General features: G+C 35.3%; 1 protein-coding gene across 9 annotated transcripts in view; it reads right to left on the reverse strand.

Moving 5' to 3' along the window:
• Positions 1 to 19,146, reverse strand: part of DMD (dystrophin) — a 1,072,200-nt gene that overhangs the window by 716,581 nt on the left and 336,473 nt on the right. For all 9 annotated transcript variants that reach the window (XM_033051053.2, XM_033051056.2, XM_033051052.2 and 6 more), the window contains 4 exons: positions 11,654 to 11,839; positions 10,843 to 11,024; positions 7,257 to 7,407; positions 1,357 to 1,476 (listed from right to left, as the gene is read on the reverse strand). In XM_033051053.2, coding sequence (XP_032906944.1) covers positions 1,357 to 1,476; positions 7,257 to 7,407; positions 10,843 to 11,024; positions 11,654 to 11,839 — 639 coding nt within the window. The remainder of the gene's footprint in view (positions 1 to 1,356; positions 1,477 to 7,256; positions 7,408 to 10,842; positions 11,025 to 11,653; positions 11,840 to 19,146) is intronic.

Below are 19,146 nucleotides of genomic sequence, written 5' to 3' on the forward strand. Positions count from 1 at the left end.
CACAGATGTTGCAGAGGACACTAATGGTACCTTTCCAACCATTGTAATAATATGGGATGAAGCTGTGTCACCTCAAGTTCCCTTAATTCCTCTTTCTGAAGATGTGAAATTAGATTAATTGTCTAACAATCCACCAACCTTTCATTTGTTTTTCACACTATTAAAACTCTCATTTCTACATCTTCTAATTCATGAAGTGCCATAAATACCAAATACTGTTAATCATTTTCTCTCTTCATTTAAGATATATTACAAGGTTAGTTTAGCTTCTGGAGCCATGTTCGTGTAAGGATTTGCCTTATTGCACTGAAGAGTTCCAAGGAGCTGTCTGGCAAGAAATTCTGGAAGGTTAAGACTATTTTGAGTAGATGCACCATTGTCCTGACATTTAAGATGAAGTCAAAAGGAATTAATACCTATGGATCAGTTGAGGCTGTACTGTTATCTTGGCTGGATTGTGCTCTTGAGTGACTAAGTAGCTGTAGTAGAGAAAACTGAGTTTTACATTTGAAGTGGCAGTGCTGAGCATCGTAGCCAAACCTACTCTAAATTCCAAATCCATTACTGATTTACTGGCATTGGTACCCAAAGTAGCTACATTCAGGACAGCACATAAGTATCTGTCTGTGCTACAGCTATACCTTCTGGCTGAATCGATTGATAGCTTCTCTAGAGAAATCTTGGCTGTTAATGATTTAGAATCCACAAACACTGATTTTCTTAGGTAATAAAGCAAAATGAAAGAAAAAGAGTTTCTCCTTTCTGAAAGAGAAAAATAGAATGAATCTTGGTTGTAATACTGTAATTCTTCGTGAGTTGTGTCCCTGGAGAGCTGACCACTAACACAGGAGAGCCCTCCTTCACTGTTTCTCAACATTAATTATCGACTTTCTTTTATCCAATTTCATTCAGAAGTTACAGTAAGAACTTTGGAATATAAATAACACAGCAATAGCAACTTTTTAAAGATGCAAGAGAAATAATGAATAGAACTTTTCCTATGAACAAGTTAATATTTGAAAAACATTTAGAATATCTTGGCTGCTAGTTCTATCACAAATGTATCTACAATGTGCCCTTCTTTTAAAGATATTCAAGTGATTGTGCTTAGAAAATACAATTAGGTGATAGTTTCCTTTGTTTCCTCAGAAATATCACTATGAGAAAATAATGGGAAATAAATTATGACATTCCCCTAAAAATACTTTAGAAAAATACAGAATAATGTTATGATTTCTTGATAGCCATTATTTATCTACAGATTATGATCCTGTACACATTCACTATCTGGTTTTGCTTATTTTAAAAATTTCCCATTTCAGTTTTTTGGGTTCAGCATTGCCATTTAGTCATTACCTGAAGCTGCTCTTCCAGTGCAGCAGTAGCTCTGTCACCAGTGTTTTCATCCACCACCACTACCATATGGGTTAGGGAATTCACCTTGACTTGTTCCTGCTCCAGATCTTCTTGAAATGCCTATAATGAAAGCATATGTGTTAGACAATGTGTTCCAAAGGGGAAAAAAAACCCAAAAACGAAAAAATAAACCCACAAAACCAAAGTGTACCATTGACTGATTAAGTTGCATAACTGACTAAATACAAGAATTCCAGAGCTTAAAGTTACTTACTCACAAGTCCTAACTCTTAAAACAATATTCCAGACTGAAAATTTTGCTTGAGAAATAATTTGTTGAGTTTATGTAGTTGATATACAGATACTCACATAATATGTACATGTACCAATAGCCGGCAGATTTTAAATAGACACTGAATTCAATTTTGTAGTTCCTATTAATGTATGGAAATAATTTATTTTTTTTCCAAACTTGTAAGAATATTAAAAAAAAAAACCACACATATTTCATTAAGCAACCATTCACTAACTTCAGCTTGGCACCCCTACAGCATTGTTCACACAGGAGAAAACTGCTCAGGAGGTGACCTATCATTAGGAAACTCAGGCAGAACCCTAGTTTCACTCACTGCAGAAAATAGGAAACTATGCAAGAAACAAAAGCATTTCACAATTTCTGCCTGTCTGATGAAGAACTGGCTTGCTTTCTTTGTTTTTTTTTTGGTTTCTGTTTTTTTTTTTTTTTTTCCCCTCACTTGCCATGAAAGATGGAACCCTTTGCAATTGCTAACATAAATCAAAACCAGTCCAGTTCTGGGAACTGAGCAGCCAGACTTATTTTCTCCTACTTTTGATCAGGTGCAGAAAGAGGACATACAACAAAAACAGAAGAAGCTAAAGTGATGTGGGTAATGAAAATTAAAACCACAGAGAAGACCTCATATCACTCCCCTGAAAAAAAGCCCCAAGGTATCCAGGACTCCATCTTGACAATTTTTTTTTGGTGTCTCTAAGTTGCTTCAAACCAACAAAAGAATGGGGGAAACCAAAGTCCCGGATTATGCTCTCAGTACTTGAGCTGCCTGCTCTAGAGATTAATGCATATATAGTGGGATAGTTGCAGTCTGAAAAATAACATGGCCTTGTCACAAGAGAAACCTTGACTGTGTTACCAACTATGTTGAATTTTCATTATGTTGTGATTTTCTGTTGCTTTTTCAAATAGAGTAATTCACTCATGTATGAAGTCCTTGCTGAACATAAGCTCATGCATTGTAAAACTCATAAGACATCTTACTTTTCTTTGGAATTAAAAAAAATAATAAAACCCAAAACACAGTATGAATATAAGCAATGGGAAAGGAATTCACAGACTACTTTGTTTTTAGGGCATAAATATCTTACCACCCATTTCAGAGTTATTCTTTAATGGGCATATTGAGACAATATAAGAATCCTCCTTTTTCTGACTTTCATGCCTGTGAGTACCATTTGCTTCAGAGAACTAGACTATAAAACAATTTTCAAGGACTGTGAAATATACTAAATTGTTAGAGTCATCCCTGGAATTTAGACTTCTCAACATTTTATGACCCAGCACTTGAAAGGGAAGAGGAGGCAGAGCGGTCATGGATTAGAATGTATAACACAGCTCACTTCCCCCACGTTTAACCCCTCTTTAAGTCACACAAAACAAATTCATTGCTCTGTAAGCCTACAGCCATGGACAAGGTGACTTTTATTTCCTTATTAGCTGGAATCTGACAGATGGCATCCCAGAACAAAACCAGAGTTAGCGGAGTGGATGGCACTTTGGAGGTGGGAGTCTCACACACATTGTGAAAGACTTGAGAAGTCACGGAACAGATGAACCAGAAAGTTTAATCATTATATAATCTTCAGGCAGATTCATTTTACTCTGAAATAAAAGACTGTTCTTTATAACCCAAGTGTCTATTTTTACCATGAAATTCATTGGTGAGAATTGTTTGTTTACAGGATCTTGTTGGAACAGGAATTTATGATGGAGAGTTTCAAGGCAAGAGCACACTGTTCAAAGCATTTAAATGGAAATTTCTAACAAGTTGTCCTGAGCTTATTAGAGAAATAGAAATTTTCAGGGACTTAAAATGTGAGATGGATATAGATGTTAATGAATAAAGATAGCAACAACAGAAACTCAGAACTCCACAATTACTTTAATTCCTATCAGATAAAAATTTACACAACTCCCACATAACCTAGTTCAAAATGAGAAAAAATGCCTACCAAAGTCATCTAAGCACCCAGAGACAAATCCATCCTGATATTTGGACACTGAAAAAGTGTCTCATTCTACCTTATAAATTAATCTGAAATATTAAAAATCCTAACACTTAAAAATCCTTTTTTTTTTTTTTGAAAGTTAATGAAACTATAAAAATGTACTAACTATAAACTATATATGGTATAATAATTTGGAATAATAAAACCAGTGCAATTAAAAACACAATTTTAAAATTACAGTAATTTCACGTTTACAAGCCACACTGACTATAAGCCGCATCGCCGGGTGTTGGCAAACATTTTGTTCTTTGTCCATACACAAGCCGCACCCAATTATAAACCACTCTATCTTTTGCAGCGAGGACCCACGTGCAACAAAGTTGCCAAATAGTAACAGAATCGCGGCATGGCGGGGTTTACTGGCTCGGCTCGGGTCGTGAGGGCTCGGGGTTGGGTCAGGTGGCCCAGCTCGGCGCTGCTGCTTGTCGGGGCCGGCCACTGCCGCCGCTGGGCTCGCTCGCCCCGGCCTGGCACTGCACCACGGTGGCAGCGGGGCATGGAGCCCACCAGCACCTGCGGTGGTAGTGGGAGGCGGGAATGGAGCCCCCCTGCTCCCGCGGCGGCAGGAGGGGAAGGAGCCCGTTGGCACCCACGACGGTAGCGGTAGGAGGGGAAGGAGCCTGCTGGCACCCACAGCGGCAGTGGCAGGAGGGGACGGGAGGCCCTGACTCCCTCCAAGCCGCAGGACCAGCAGGAGGAAGTCCCGCTCCTGCCCCGAGCTGGGCTGCCTGAAGGAGGGAGCTCCCCCACCTTCCCCACCCCCCGCGCTGCCTGCACGGAGCCGGTTCCACCCGCAGTGCAACAGAGTAACCAATTTGTAACAATCACGCAGTCCCGGGTTTTACTGGCAGATTGCTCGACTCGCACCTCGGTTTGCACTTCCGGGATTGTAAATGTCAGAAAATTATTCACATATTAGCCGCCCCTGAGTGTAAGTTGCATTTCCAGGGTGGGAGCAAAATTTTAGTCAAAATGGTGTGGCTTGTAATCGTGAAATTACTGTAATTATAACATTTTCAAGACAATATTCTGCTTGAACTGCTCAATAGTCCTTAGATTTTTGCTGAAAAGTAGCTTTCTTCCTTTACAAAATTATAAGGATGGGGTAGTTACAGCAGGAGAAAAAAAGAACAAAACAAAATACTACTACAGAAAAAAAAGAATTTACTGACATGTTTAAGTATTGATCCAAAATATATTGACTATGCCAGATTTCTTACCAGAACTCTGTACCTTTCTAATGACATAAAATTTTCTAGTTCATCACTTCAGTCTACTCAGAAAAGTTTTCAGTACTATCAAGGTAACAACCTCATATATTTTGGACCTAAGCAGAATGCTGGGAAGAATGTTGTGTTCTTTCTCTGGTCAGATTGTTGGTTGTCATACCCAATATACATTAGTGGCTTTGTTTGGTTTTTTTGGTGTTTTTAATATGACCCAGCAGAGAAACTGAAGTTTCAGTCACAAGAATTCACGACCAATATTTTTGCAAGGTCATTTTAAAGTTCATAGAAAAAAGAAATCACATGTATGGAAATCATAAGTCAAAGGGGGATACATATAGTGAAATAAATAGGGTGAAAAGTACCTACTAATGAACAGGTAAAGAGAGGAAGACATAATTATAAGGGTAAAGAGGAGACAGAGACAAAATGACAACAGCCCAAACCTATCATGTTTGCTGAAGTCTGTTTCATTTGAAATTATGATTGTCTTTTATATCTCCAAACTTGCTGCTTCTTATGAATTCACAAAACACTGTATTCTGATACAACCAGATTAATGTGAGACTAAGAAAATATGAAGTGTGTTGGGTTTTGCTTTTTTACTTGCTTAATAATGAAGCAATAACTGTCCTACTAAAATTCAACTGTTTTAACCCTTGCTATAGGAGGTAGTTTTGCTGTATGTAAAATACAATAAAATTATGGGACACTTTCTCTCAATAATTGAAAGAATGGAAAGCCCTGTTCTTTGGCTTCTGAATAAGTCAAGTGATAAATGAATACAAATGTAATTAAAATTAAACCCAAAAAAATTATTTCCAGTATTTCTAGCTAAATTGCCTCTTACATATGAAACAGATTTGAAAAATAATACACATAAATAAATAATGTTCAATACACCAAAATGAAGAACTAGCACGTGGAAAAGAGATTTCTGCATGTCTTCACTCAGAATCTTCAAATAGAAGCTAAATACCCATTTTTCTCAGCATTAGAAATAAGCAGCATAAAGAGATTGCATAAATAAAAGGATTACATTTTATGTTAGTATTCAAGCATAAAATGCATACAAACAGGAGTACAGTTATTCAAGTCTTAGTATTGATGTATTCAAAATCTGTCATGTTTCTTTCTCTAATTACCATTACATAATTACCTGCTGTCTTTTTTAAAATGAAAATGTAATGTCAGAAAATGTCCTTAGCTAGCAAACCCACATAGTGAAGTGCACTGTCTCCTCACAGGGCAAGCACAGACAGCACTAACAACAGCAGGAGCTGCAGAATTTGTATTCTTCTTCAGTAGCACTCCTTAATCAGAATGCAAAGAAATCATCTTTAACACACAAGTTCATCACGAAGTCTTTTGCAGCTTTTGACCTCTTTTTAAAAGAACTGTAAAAGCTGATTTCAGTTTGAATTGTTTTTCAGGGTGATCTGCCCTCTAAAACCTGGATTAGCGCTGACACAGGCCATGAAGCATCAATGAAGAAGTTAAAATCTCTCCAAATATCATGGCAAGGAACTGCTTTGTGCCATTGATGTAGGCACATTAACAGGTCATCATATAAAATCACCACCACCTCACAAACCACCTGTTTTCTATATTTTTCTGTGTTTCCTTATCATCGTCATGTGCAATAGACACATATATAAATTTATTTTGAAATCCAAATTAATATTAAGCAAATCAATCTAATCCAGTAAATGGAATCAATCTATTACACAAGCAATCCTCCCTCTCTTTTTAGTTCTTAATTCTTCCAATTAAAAAATTACCCTTATGTAATATGGAATAAATTGGCCAAATCCTATCTTATATTCTGTTCCTGAGTTGGTTTTTTTTATTTTTTTTTGTATTATATAACACATTATCAAAATTTATTTTCTACTGTAAAACAGTACTGCATTTTATAGTGCATAATATAAATTCAGTGCAAATATATATTCAGAATCTCTGGAGTCCTAATGATATTATGTGGTCTGACTACTGCATAATTGCTGCTACAACATGTAAGAGAAAAAAGCAAGTTGCAAAAAAAAGAATACACAGGTATTAATAAACCTGATGTATTTTCATTGCAACATAATGAAAAGACGTTACAGTTGCCTTGCATATTCTAGTATATTGCTTACATATAAAAGAAAGCAATTTTTTTTTAATATCAGAATAAAACTCACAGTTGTGATAAAGTAAGTCTACAAAAGCTTGTTAACTGTACAGAACAATAAATATTAAACCAAGATTTCAAATTACTTTGCTATGCTCTGATGGCAGGAGTAGAGCTTTTAAAATGTCAAACACTCAATCTGGTTTTTATGCCTTTGGAAGCACACCACAGCATACCTTATGCTCTTCTATCTGACGCTTTAGGTCCTCTAGATCTGGACCTAAGGGCTCCAAATCAGTTTTCTTTGTCCTTTCCTCTGTTTTTGTCAGCCAATCAGCTAGCTGAGCTAGCTGCTGATTCTGCAGATCCATGAGGATTTTATGTAAACTGTAAAACAAAGTAAAAATAATTAGAATTTATAAGTGAAGAAAGCAACAGGCAGAAACATCTGCCCTGTATAATAACAGATTTTCACAAGGTTACATTTGGAGGCAGAATAGAAATGTATGTTTTGAAAGGGGAACAGGTTTCCCAGGGCAGCCCCAGAGCTCAAGAAGTGTTTGGGTAATGCTCTCAGGTACAGGGTGTGACACTTGGGGTGTCTGTGAAGGGCCAGGAGTTGGACTTGACCCTGATGGGTCCCTTCCAACCCAGCAAATTCAATGGTTCTATGAAGAAGGTAACTGAATTTTTATTTTTTTTTTTTAAATAATTTTGTTTTAGACAAACTGTTTTGGAACTGACTACATCATATAACAGTCTGTTAAAGCTTTGTCTTCCAGTTGCATTTGGATTAGAGCTGGAGTTCAAAATCTCTGCACTCTGTCTTTTTAAAGCTTGTTTTATCTACTGAAAGTATTGTAAAAACTCCTCAAACAGCTGACCTTACAAGGTTTCCTCTAATTTAAGCTATTAAATTTAAAAAATATATATATTTTCAGTTATTCAATGGAGAATAGTCTGAAAAATCCATCTGGAAATATTTTAGTTTTGCCTAATCAAATTGTATGGATAGATCCACAATGATCTGGCCAAAAATCCATTCCAGATTTCCACTTACACTTGCCTCTTCAGAAAGTCTCTAAACTTTGCTAAACAAAATCTTCATCAACAGCATTTGATGATTTCAGATTTGTTTTATTCTGTTTGTTTAACTGGAAATAACAAATGTATTTAAATTCAATTAAAATCACCAGAGAACTCATATAGTACTGTTTCTGTCCTAATCTCTCTGTTAATTACAGATAGAGTACGGAAGGGTGATACCCTGTTTCCATAAAGCCCATGGTTCACAAGGGATTAGGGATCTCAAATCTCAGTCCTTAACCTTCAACTGTTTTTTAAATGGTCTTGATGTTCTAAACTAAGCTATTATAAAGTACTGTGCTTCATCCTGCAGTTTTCCTCTTAGCAATTAATTAAATAAACTGTATGGAAAACCTGTTGAAGTAAACTGCATTTAAGAAATTATGATGAAATACATATTATGCATAATATTGATACTATTCTGAAATAAAGCGCATAAACTTAAAAATTAAATAATCACAAAAAATCACAGTTTATTGCTAAGCAAAATTGCTTCTTCCTTCTTACCATTCACCATCTAGTTTCTTGTTTTCAAAATACTTTTATAAATGTCTGATATGAGGTTTTAGTAATTATTTATATACCTCAGGAGATTATCAAAACCTTTGATTATAGTATGGCTCTCATAAGTTTCAAATTTTAAAAAGCCATAACTTTTTCATTGAATTGAATGTGTTTTAAAAGTTAAAGAATTTCCTATAAAGTGGTAAATTGTATTGCTTTTCTCTACTGTGGCATTATTTATCACTGAGATGCTTTACTACAGAGAATCCTGTCTGGGAAAGGCCAGGAGGAAGAAATTTTTTAAAAACTGTCAGTTTTCCTTCAGCATGCTAGTGCACTGCTTCTTAGAAGAGTCAAATACCTTCAATACATAGTGACTGCGTGAGAAATCCAACCTGGGCTGCTTTTACACAAAGGCATTGTTTGTGTTCCAAACTACTTCTGACATTCTGACCTCCTAAATCACTTTTTCTAAGACATTTCACTTTTATAGCATCTTTATCAGTATATCTTCCTCCTGTCCTTGTTTACTGCTTGCTTTTGCTTTCCCTGTGCTGTAAAGTGTGGTACCTTTGTTCACATTTCCTATTACCATTAGAGAGGTCAGACAGCCTTGCTGTTCTCATCTTCACAAAAACCACTCCTGTTTGACTAACTGTGTCACTGTTGCCTTAGGGACAAGATTACAGCAATGTGCTCAGAAGATTGTGCTTTAAGCTGAAGTAGAAGATGGATACTGAGAGTTTAAATTGTGTATAATAACCCAGAAATATATTATATTGTGATATGAAAGCTTTTTATAATCCTCCAGCCAGTTTCTTGAAACACAGGGGTTTGACCAAAAGGCCAGAATTCACTATCTCGAAGTATATCACTCCTGAGAAATTTTCTTTTGCCCTATCCCAAATCTCATTGAATTTATCAGAGGTTTTTTTTTTTTTCCTATATAAAATTAAATTGTAGCAGAACACTTTCTGTGAAGCCCCTATCACTTTATGTCTTCTACTGAATTAATACTACACAAACATGACCTGCTTTAGAAGACACTTGGCCATTCAATTCCCCAAGCAATGACCTACAGCTGCAGCTGGGAGATTGGTTTAACAATTGGTGTTAAAGGACATTTTAAGTAGACAAAGTACCATTAGGACACATAGCTACTTGCATGTGTTGATTTAAATGAAAATAAGTATGGTCAATAAAAATTCTCTACAGTAAAGTATCATTGATTTTTCTCTCAAAAAAAAAACCCCGAAAAACCTAGAATAAGTTAGGTTGAAACATCTGAAACCCATCAACAATTTTATAGTCAAAGGAAGACAGAACAAAGGAAACATTCCCAATACTCAGTAGCAAGCTGAAAAGAAAACAAATGTTTGGAATTGCTAAGAAAATATTACAAGAAAGAGAGTTATGCCATGCAATTGTTGAAAATCACAGTTTGCTTTTTAATGCAATGGGCAAATCCCTCAACCCCAAAAAGTAAGGTACAACTGGAAAAAGCTCAAAGACGAGCAAGATGAATAACTGAATAGGTTCAATACATATTTATGAAGAAAGTAAGGAAATATATACTTTATCCTGTAAACCAAATTACTCCCCTGTGGCACAATCACAAGCCATTACATTTATGGAATTTCTTATCACAGAGGGTACTATGTAAATCAAAATTTCAAAATCAGATATAGTAACATTAAAAATCTCCAAAGGTTATTGTGACTATTTAATAGATTATTTCTCTACTTCTACTTGTAGTTCAGTTTTAAACGATAGCACATGCTTTTTCTTAAATAGTGTAATTTGCACTCTGATAAAACCATGACAGTATTTCCAGAAAAGTTAAGCTCTCATTTATTCTCTTAATGGGATTGAGTTTCACAGGCCTTGAAAGATTTGCTTTCATTTTCCTTTTTCATCTTTGCAAAGATTCTCTCCTTTTTAGCTCAATATAGTGCAATTCAGTATTTGTTGAAACAACTGTAAAAAGATGAAGTAGGTTATGTAAATTGTGGTTAAAGTGTTATCTGTGTCCAAGTTGATAGCTGCTGCTTTTTGTGGCTTCCAGGCTCCAAACAACATGCAAGGTTCAAAATCACTACACGTCAAATTTCAGGTTAAAACAGATACAAGTTTTGTTCCCAGTGAAGTGAAGGAAAATCCCAACTGTTAGTCAAGTTCAAGATTGTTTCAGTCAAAATCAATATGTATTATTTCACCTGACATATTACTTACTTGCTTTGTTTTTCCATACTTGCTATCCTGAGACTTTCCCAACGAGAATTAAGTAGATTCATTTGTTCTTGGATTTCATTCTCTTCCTCATCTGAAAGTTTTCCAGTTGATAGAAGTTGACTTCCAACTTGTAAAACATTTCCAACACGTCCTTGGTGAGATGTTAACTCCATCATAAACCCCTGGCAATTAAAATCCAATTTTCAGTTGCATTCTTTAAAATGAAAGAACAGGTTTGCAACATGATTTTTTACCTTGGTTTTAATTTTTTCAACCCCTCACCAAATCTCGTAACATAAACTGGAAATAAATACTTCCATTATCTTCAAAGGGCAAAAGTTGTTTTTTCTGGAGCAGAAAAGGCTGCAGGGTGACCTTACTGATCTCTGCAACTACCTGAAAGAAGGTTGCAAAGAGGTGGGTATACTAACAAATTATAGGATAAGAGGAAATGGTCTCAAGTTGCACCACAGGATGTTTAGATTGGAATTCTGGAAAAACAACATCTCCACTGAATGTTGTCAAACATTGTAATGGGCTGCCAGGGAATGATTAAGTCACCATCCTTAGATGTGTAGATGCAGCATTTAGGAACATGTTTTAGTGGTGGATTTGGCAGTGTTAGGTTAATGGTTAGGCTTGAAGATCTTAAGGGTCTTTTCCAACCTAAACAATACTATGACTCTAGGACAGAGTCTCCAGTCTACATTCTGCAAAAAAAAATAATAATAAAAAAAACAAATCCCCAAAAGAGAAGCAAAGAGAATAGAATAAAATAAATACATTTCAAAAGATTAGTATAAACATATACCTCATGGGTGTGAAACTGTTCTTTAACAACTTCTACATCATTGGATATATCTCCTTGTGCTTGTAATGCATCTTCAGCAGAGAGAAGCCACGTGAGTACTTCTTCTAAAGCAGTTTGGTAGTTTTCAAGATCTCCTGCCCCCATCCGCACGGTGCTAAATTTCTTTTCTTCAACTCTTTCTAAAAACTGAACAAAACCAAAATTTTAAGAGCAATAAAAATGGCATCTGCTCAGACAGTTGTACAAATGGATAAATGGAACACCATTGTATTCTTAAAAAAAAAAAGAAAAAAATAAAGAAATCAGATGTCTAATATATAGACTTACTTTGTAATACAAATTCAGCCAACTGACCAAGATCAGTTAAGATGGAGGGAAATAAAAAAATCTCATATTCAATTAGATATTTCACAGTGTTATTCAAAATCCCTATCAAATGTTCTGAATAGTGAATAATGAAAATAATATTTACCACATATTTAGAGAGGTATTTACCACAGTAGCTCATAAAATGATATAAGCAAAAAAGGAGCAAGTTACTAGCTGACTTAGCAGAGAATCTATGGAAAATATGGCATTTAAAAAACCCAAATCAACAAAGCTTTACACTACATGCAATGCTAGGCTTGAGCAATCCACAGGCACATATTTTGTGAAAACCATTCTAGGAAGCTGAAAAAGCTAAAAAAACCATGCAAAATCATGTTTTGAAACCAAGCAAAAATGTTGATTTCTCTTTTCTGCAAAGGCCAACCTTATAATTATTTTTTAGAAGGCAAGTATCTCTTCTGAGAACACAAATCCCATTTCTGGTCTACTACTTAAAATCAAGAGAAATCAACAAGTATTTATTGATTAGTATAAAAGTAGAAAACAAGGACAGAAGAGAAGCAAAAAATGCATTTGCTACAGGAGATTCCATCCCAAACATTTTTAAAAAAAGTTCAGAACAAGTTCAGCTACTTTGCTAGGAATTTAATCTAAAAACAAACTATACCTATAAATATGCTTATGATTCTATAAAAAAAAAATATACTGAGGCACTTAATGTTTTTATAGTGGGCAAAAATGGTTTCTACTGACAAACTTGTTCCAATAAGAGGCTCAAAGCAGCTAATGAAGTCTTTCATTGGAGTTCAGAGCTGAAAGTTAAAGTTTTATCACTTGAACCACAAGCAGGAGCACAGCAGGCTCTGAGTGGGAAGGGACCCAGAGGATCATCGATCCCAACTCTTATGTGGATGGCCCTTGTGGGGTTAGAGCCCAACCAAGTGAGCTGACCCCAGGAAGTGCAATGCATGCAATGTAATCACTAAAAATGAAATTTTCATCTTCACAACAACAGCTTCATTCAGAATTGCATAGATATAATAATCACATGAAATTTATGCAGATCCCTAAATAAACGTTAGGCTACGTAATAGTCATGATTCTATCACCACTTGTGTGAGAAATACAATGGTCAGTAACTGAATCCTTATCAGAAAAAGCAGCCTTGGAAATCTGATGAACTTCACAGTTTGGGTTGTTGGGGTTTTTTTTGCTTTTTGTTTTTTTCTGGGGTTTTTTTTGTTAAAAGAAATACTATCTTACAGATATATAACTAATGAAGCACAGAAAACGGTCAGGATATATTCCTTCTGCATAAATTTATTTTTGTGTGTAATTCTAGATTTCAAAAAATATACAATGCAATAAGAAATTGCACCCAGGCACATCACACTTCTGCTGCAGATGTATTTTTTTCCACTGTGGAAAGGGATAACTTGATCAGTGCTTTTCACAGAATTTTTTTTTTTCCTTTTCACAGCAATGCTTCATGGTATATATCCATATCTGTTACAGTGTAAAAAAAATGCTGTAACAGTAGAGTGAGGTTAGGGAATATCATGTTTGTAGAGATCTGTGATGATCTATGCTGCCTGTATTTGTTTGAAAAATCTTCATCTAAAAATCCTTTTTTCTCTAGATCAGACACTGAATTGTCTCATGTATGACAAGTGTTTAACTAAAGACCCCCAACAACACTTTTTCTGAGGAACAACTACTTAGCAAAATTTTTCCTAATGATCAACATTTTCTCTGCTTTCTCTCATGCTTAAATAAATATTTGGTAGAAGAGCACTGGAAAATCTTGGACTCACGATCTTCTATGAAAAAATTTGGCCTAGACTAATTTCAGATCTGTTGTAATATCTCTCAAAGAAGTATAAAAACCAAAAAGATTCTAATAAAAATAGAAAACGAAAGAGTTTCTTGACGGCTATGTCAAATTGTGTTCCCAATTAAAAAACAAAAAAAAGAAAGAAAGAAAAAAAAAAAAAAAAGAAGAAAAAAAAAAAACCCAGGTTGTTTTCTGAAATAAGGAAAACAGAAAAAGACTAGAGGAAAAATACATCAGTATAGAATTCTAAAATTGTAGCACTGTAAAATGTCTACAAGGATAAAAAACACTCCTTGGAGGCAACTGTGGTATTTGACTTGTCAAAAAATACATATAAACACTGTTACATTTCATGTCCACTATTTCTGTCAGTGCTGTTTTCTCTCCAAAGGATAACTGGCCACCCTCGCTTATCCTGCATATCCAGTGAGAAACAGCTATCAAATCCGTGGAGTTGGCTGTAAACAGAACATGAAGCACTTAGGAGTGGGCAACTACTGACTTAATGCTTATGGCACACTCTTTGTATTACAAACCAAAACCAAAGTGGTCTTTCAAGGACTACTATACTGATTATTCATCCCATAATAAACTCCAAATTAAAGTGTGCAGATCCCATAGCACTAAGAATGTTCCCATAATGAAATAATCCACATAAGACAAACAAGAATGGAAACCTCTGTTTCTTATAAGTCATATAGGTAGGCAACCAAACAGCACAACCTGTGAGTGCTCTTGTTCATGAATTTATATGAAATCTCTTTGAAATGCCTAAAAAAGTGAGAAAAAAATTTCGATTTTAAGGTGTTGCATATATTACATGGATAACACAGTTATTAATGTAGATATCTGATATAAGTTGTGATGGCTGTTTCTAAACTTATATTTTCAGAGAATGAAAAACAATGAGGATAGGCTGAAACAAATTGTAATAGCCATATAATGCTAGGAAGACTATTCTTAGGAAAAAGAAGCTGCCTAAATAGGAATACAATTTCATTCTTAAATCAAAACCTATTCTTAATAAAGTATTTAATGAGCATGCAACACAAAATTGACAGGCTGCAGTTAGAGCAAAACTCAGAATAATTTATTGAATAAAAACTTCAACAAAATCTCATTGTGGTGGTGCATCCCTCCCTCCTCCTTGGGTTGCACAATCATCTCAGAAATACTCATGGGCTTTGGCCTTGAGCTCATCAGAAAAATCGTCTGCTCCCATTAACATGTTGGCTAATGAGCCAACAGTTTCTTAATGAACAGTCTTGGAAACTCATTTTCCTTGCCTAAACTAATGAAATAATGACCTGAGTGGAACAAACGTTTTGTTATCCAACCTTTAAAGAAAGTTACTGACCCAAATTGTGGTCAAGACAGAAAGTCACTATGACGAAAGCCAATTCTCTTGTGACCCTGGGAGCACCAGTCCGAAATTAAGACCTGTTGAGCTCTCCAGGACGACAGCAGGATGTGGACAGTAACCTCCCTTTGTGTGAGCCCTCTCAGAGGCAGTGAACTCTCAGGTTTGCTATACTTGGGAGAACAAGTACCAACTGACCAACAGCAGTGAAAATGACACGAGAAATTTAAATATTTGATGAACATTGCATCACATGTAGCTGTGAATCAGGAAGTCATCTCACAGGTTGCTTAGAAAAATGATCAGACACTTCTGCATGCAACAATCCTGGTCATTGTTATGGGCTGAGGCAATGCTCTGGACCCATATGTTGTTCTCTAGACTCTCTTCCCTTGGCCTTTGCTTTCTGTTGCACATATATAAATTATACCTAGATAAAACAATGGGAATTTAAATCTCTGTACACTTCACCATCTTCTGCTTGGGTTTAGGGGCTGAAAGACCCCAAGGACTCTGAAGATTTAAGCAAAAGTGAAAATCCTCTGACCTTCAGAAGCCGAGAAAAATGAGTTATTCATGGAAATTGCATGAATTAATTCAAAGAACTTAAACCATGAGCTTGTAGCTCCTCCAAGGTGAGAAAGTGAGGGGACAAAGTGCTCCTCACCTGCTACTGTATTATATTCCTAAAGGGAGGAGAAGGATGAGTTGTGTATTAGCAAATTCTCCAAGAATGTTTCTATTAATACATAAAGACTGATTGTGGGTTTTAGAAATTATTTGGGCAGCTTTAGAAAGTAGTTTGACAGGAAACATTTCAGGTTCATTCCAGCACTCTTATATGATGCATTTCCTTCCTTCAGAAACTGCCCGTCCCACTGTAAAAGACAAAGAATGTGGCTCTGACCATTTAGAGCTTTTAAACTCAAAGACATAAAATTTTAAAGAAACATTTTTTATTAAAGGCAAATTTAAGTTCAGAGTATATTTCTCAATTTGAACACCCCCTTTACAGGATTACAACTTCAGAAAATAGTTCACATTATTCACTCTGACTATGCCTCCTATCATTTAAGAATGAAACCACTGCTTATTCTTTCAGTTCCTCCAACTTCCTCATTACAAAATCTATTTTATGTGTCTTTGATTTCAAAATTATGACTGTTAAACATTTAAATGATGAAATGGTCTTTTCAATAATCATGATAATGTTTTCTAAACATATGAGTCCAGACAGAATAGTTCAGGCATTTCTGGTAATAAAACTTATAAATTGATTCAGATCACTTATTATTACAATGCTAATAGTTTCCTTGTTCTAAATGAAGCTAGAACTTCCATTTTATTAAGTATTTTAAAAACATCTTTGCAAATGAATCTTGAGTAAGAAAGTTTTTTGTTGTTGTTTTGGTTTTTTTTAGGGGGGGTGTTGTTTTTTTCTTTTTTAATTATTATTATTTGTCTGAAAATCCACACAGGTTTGGCCTTATGATAAATCTAAAAAAAATGCAGGTTTTGCTTGCTCAGTTGAGACAAGTTAGATTTGTAGTACTCAATTTTCTCTGTGGTTCCAATTCTACTGCATATGTTTCCACCTGGATGAATTGACCTGTCCTTGCAACTGCAGTTCTGAGATGCAGCAGATTATTATGTCATTAAAAATCAATGGAGCTTAGGCAATGTATATGTTGAAGAGAAAAGCCAGAGCCAGGCAGTATTGATGAAAGCACATTCATTACAAAGGAAGGAAAATGTTGGAACTATTGACAGGAAAGTGGTAAAAGAACATTAACTTCATCAGCTAGTCTACCAAGTACAGCTGGTACAAATAAAGACTGAAAGAGGCAAATAAAGAAGTTACTGGGAAAAGTAAAACTTTGCATCTTGGGTTCTCAAGTGTAGAAGTTAAGACAACTGAAAAACAGTTATAAAAACTGCAATCAACTGGCTCAGGGAAGAGACCAAGACTGGGAACTGTAAGCATAGATAAGGTAGTATTAAGACTTAAGAGACAGGAATCAAGGCTGCCAGCTGCCCATAATGATCAAACTTTCTAAAAAGTGAAAAACTGTTTCATTTTGCATACATGGTGAAGTGAGTTGGTGCTTTGCAAAAAGATTTTCTCCTTAGCTTGTTTTCTTCAACACACCTGTACTTGGAAAAATATCAAATCAAGTTTTGCTTAGTAGCTACTTGACTCAAAGTGTATCAAAATACACAGCTTTTATAAAGTCTCCAGGGAAAAATTTCAGTCTCTGTTTATTCAAGGGTTTAATTTTGTTGAGTTTTTCTGCTCATAAAATATATTGCTGTGTGTATCATTGCTGATGACAAGACATCAGTATTTGCTTCTCTAAGGAAGGCACTTCCTATTCAAGAAATTAAGAACCATGGCTCCAGACAAATTATGATCTGGTGTAAATCAACCGAATGTGACTGAATTAATTACTTTTACCATAAACCTACAACTAAATTATGATTCCTTCCTGTTGAAAGGGCTGGTCTACCCACCATTTTTCAAACCTTCCCTTTCCTGATGGAAGACCTGGGCACATTTTAAGGGAAAGTACATTTCAGGTGCTGTCATGTCACACAGTGGACTGTGAAATCATTTGGCCTCTATGCGATACATAAATAAGATTCCACTTTACATAAAGAAAGGTGAAAATTTCACCCCAGGATAACTTTTCAGTATTAACTAATGACTCTTCTCAGAACTCTCCAACAGTAAATGGTAACTGGGTCCTGATCGAAGTGTACACAGGTCAAGAAGCCTGGGGCCTTTTCCCAGTAATGCTATCAACAACATAATTCTAGATCAGCTTATCTGAGAAATTTCCAGAGGGTTTTGCACTGTCACATACACATAAAAAAAAAGAAAAGGAAATTTTACCCACTGAGGATCAGAACTCCTTAAAATTTGAATTGTGGTCACAGTATAATTCAGTAACATGAAAAACATGGAAGACTGAATAGATAATAGTCATGCTTATTTAATTTTAATTCTTAAAATGCAAATTCTAAATGTAGTAATGACTAAAGTAACATCCACTTTAAGAGACTGCTCTGAGAAAGTAATTTTAAAAGGTCTTTAAAAGATCTTTAACATCTCTTCTAATCAAAACCATTCTATGAAATGTTTAATGTTCTAATTCCATTCTCAAAATCTCCATGTGGAGAAAAACTATTAAATGTATAAACAGAAAACCTGAATGTAAAGAGGTAAATTATTTCTTAGCCAAGAGAAATGTAAATGGATTGTACAAAAATATACTGAATTATTTCTTTAGCATGTCATACAGGAGATTGAGATAGACTGCACCCCATTTCTCTCTGGCAACAGACAAATCAAGAAACAAACATCAAAAGTATTCTGCTAAAATACAAATGGAGATTTCAAGTTTAAGAGTACAGAAATACAGGCCAAAAGCAAATACTGGGAAAAAAAAGTCTTCTTCTTCATATACTTCATAGTGAATTCTACAGCATTATAATTCAAAAACCATGAAAATGTATAAACGTGGTTCCATCACTGCAAGAAAAGGTAGCCTTCTCTTTTCAGCATCCCATTCAGTTGTTATTTCTTCCTCTTTTTCCCCCCCATGCTCTCTCTCTTCTGCCACTGCTGTCAGCAAAACCTGTTCTACTCATAGCATAAAGGACCCTCCAGTCTTCTCAATAAGAATATTTAACTTTGAAACTCTCTTCGTATTTTCTCATACTGCAATATTGAAATGCTTTCAAAAGCATCAACAGCCTCAGCAACTAACTTCAATTAGATAAACCTCCAGGATAATTTTTTCTTTTGAGAAATAAAGATTCTGAGGCAAGAGCCAATTAGTGAATATACCACACAGTTTCTGTGAAGATGAGGTTGAGGTCCTGGAGATTTCAGAGTATTCAACACCATGTGTTGAATTGTGCTATTCGAGTTGGAAGGAGTAAGTAAAAGAGGTGGTTTTGCAAAGT

This window comes from Catharus ustulatus, chromosome 2 (genome assembly GCF_009819885.2).
Source record: "Catharus ustulatus isolate bCatUst1 chromosome 2, bCatUst1.pri.v2, whole genome shotgun sequence".
Classification (NCBI taxonomy): Eukaryota; Metazoa; Chordata; class Aves; order Passeriformes; family Turdidae; genus Catharus; species Catharus ustulatus.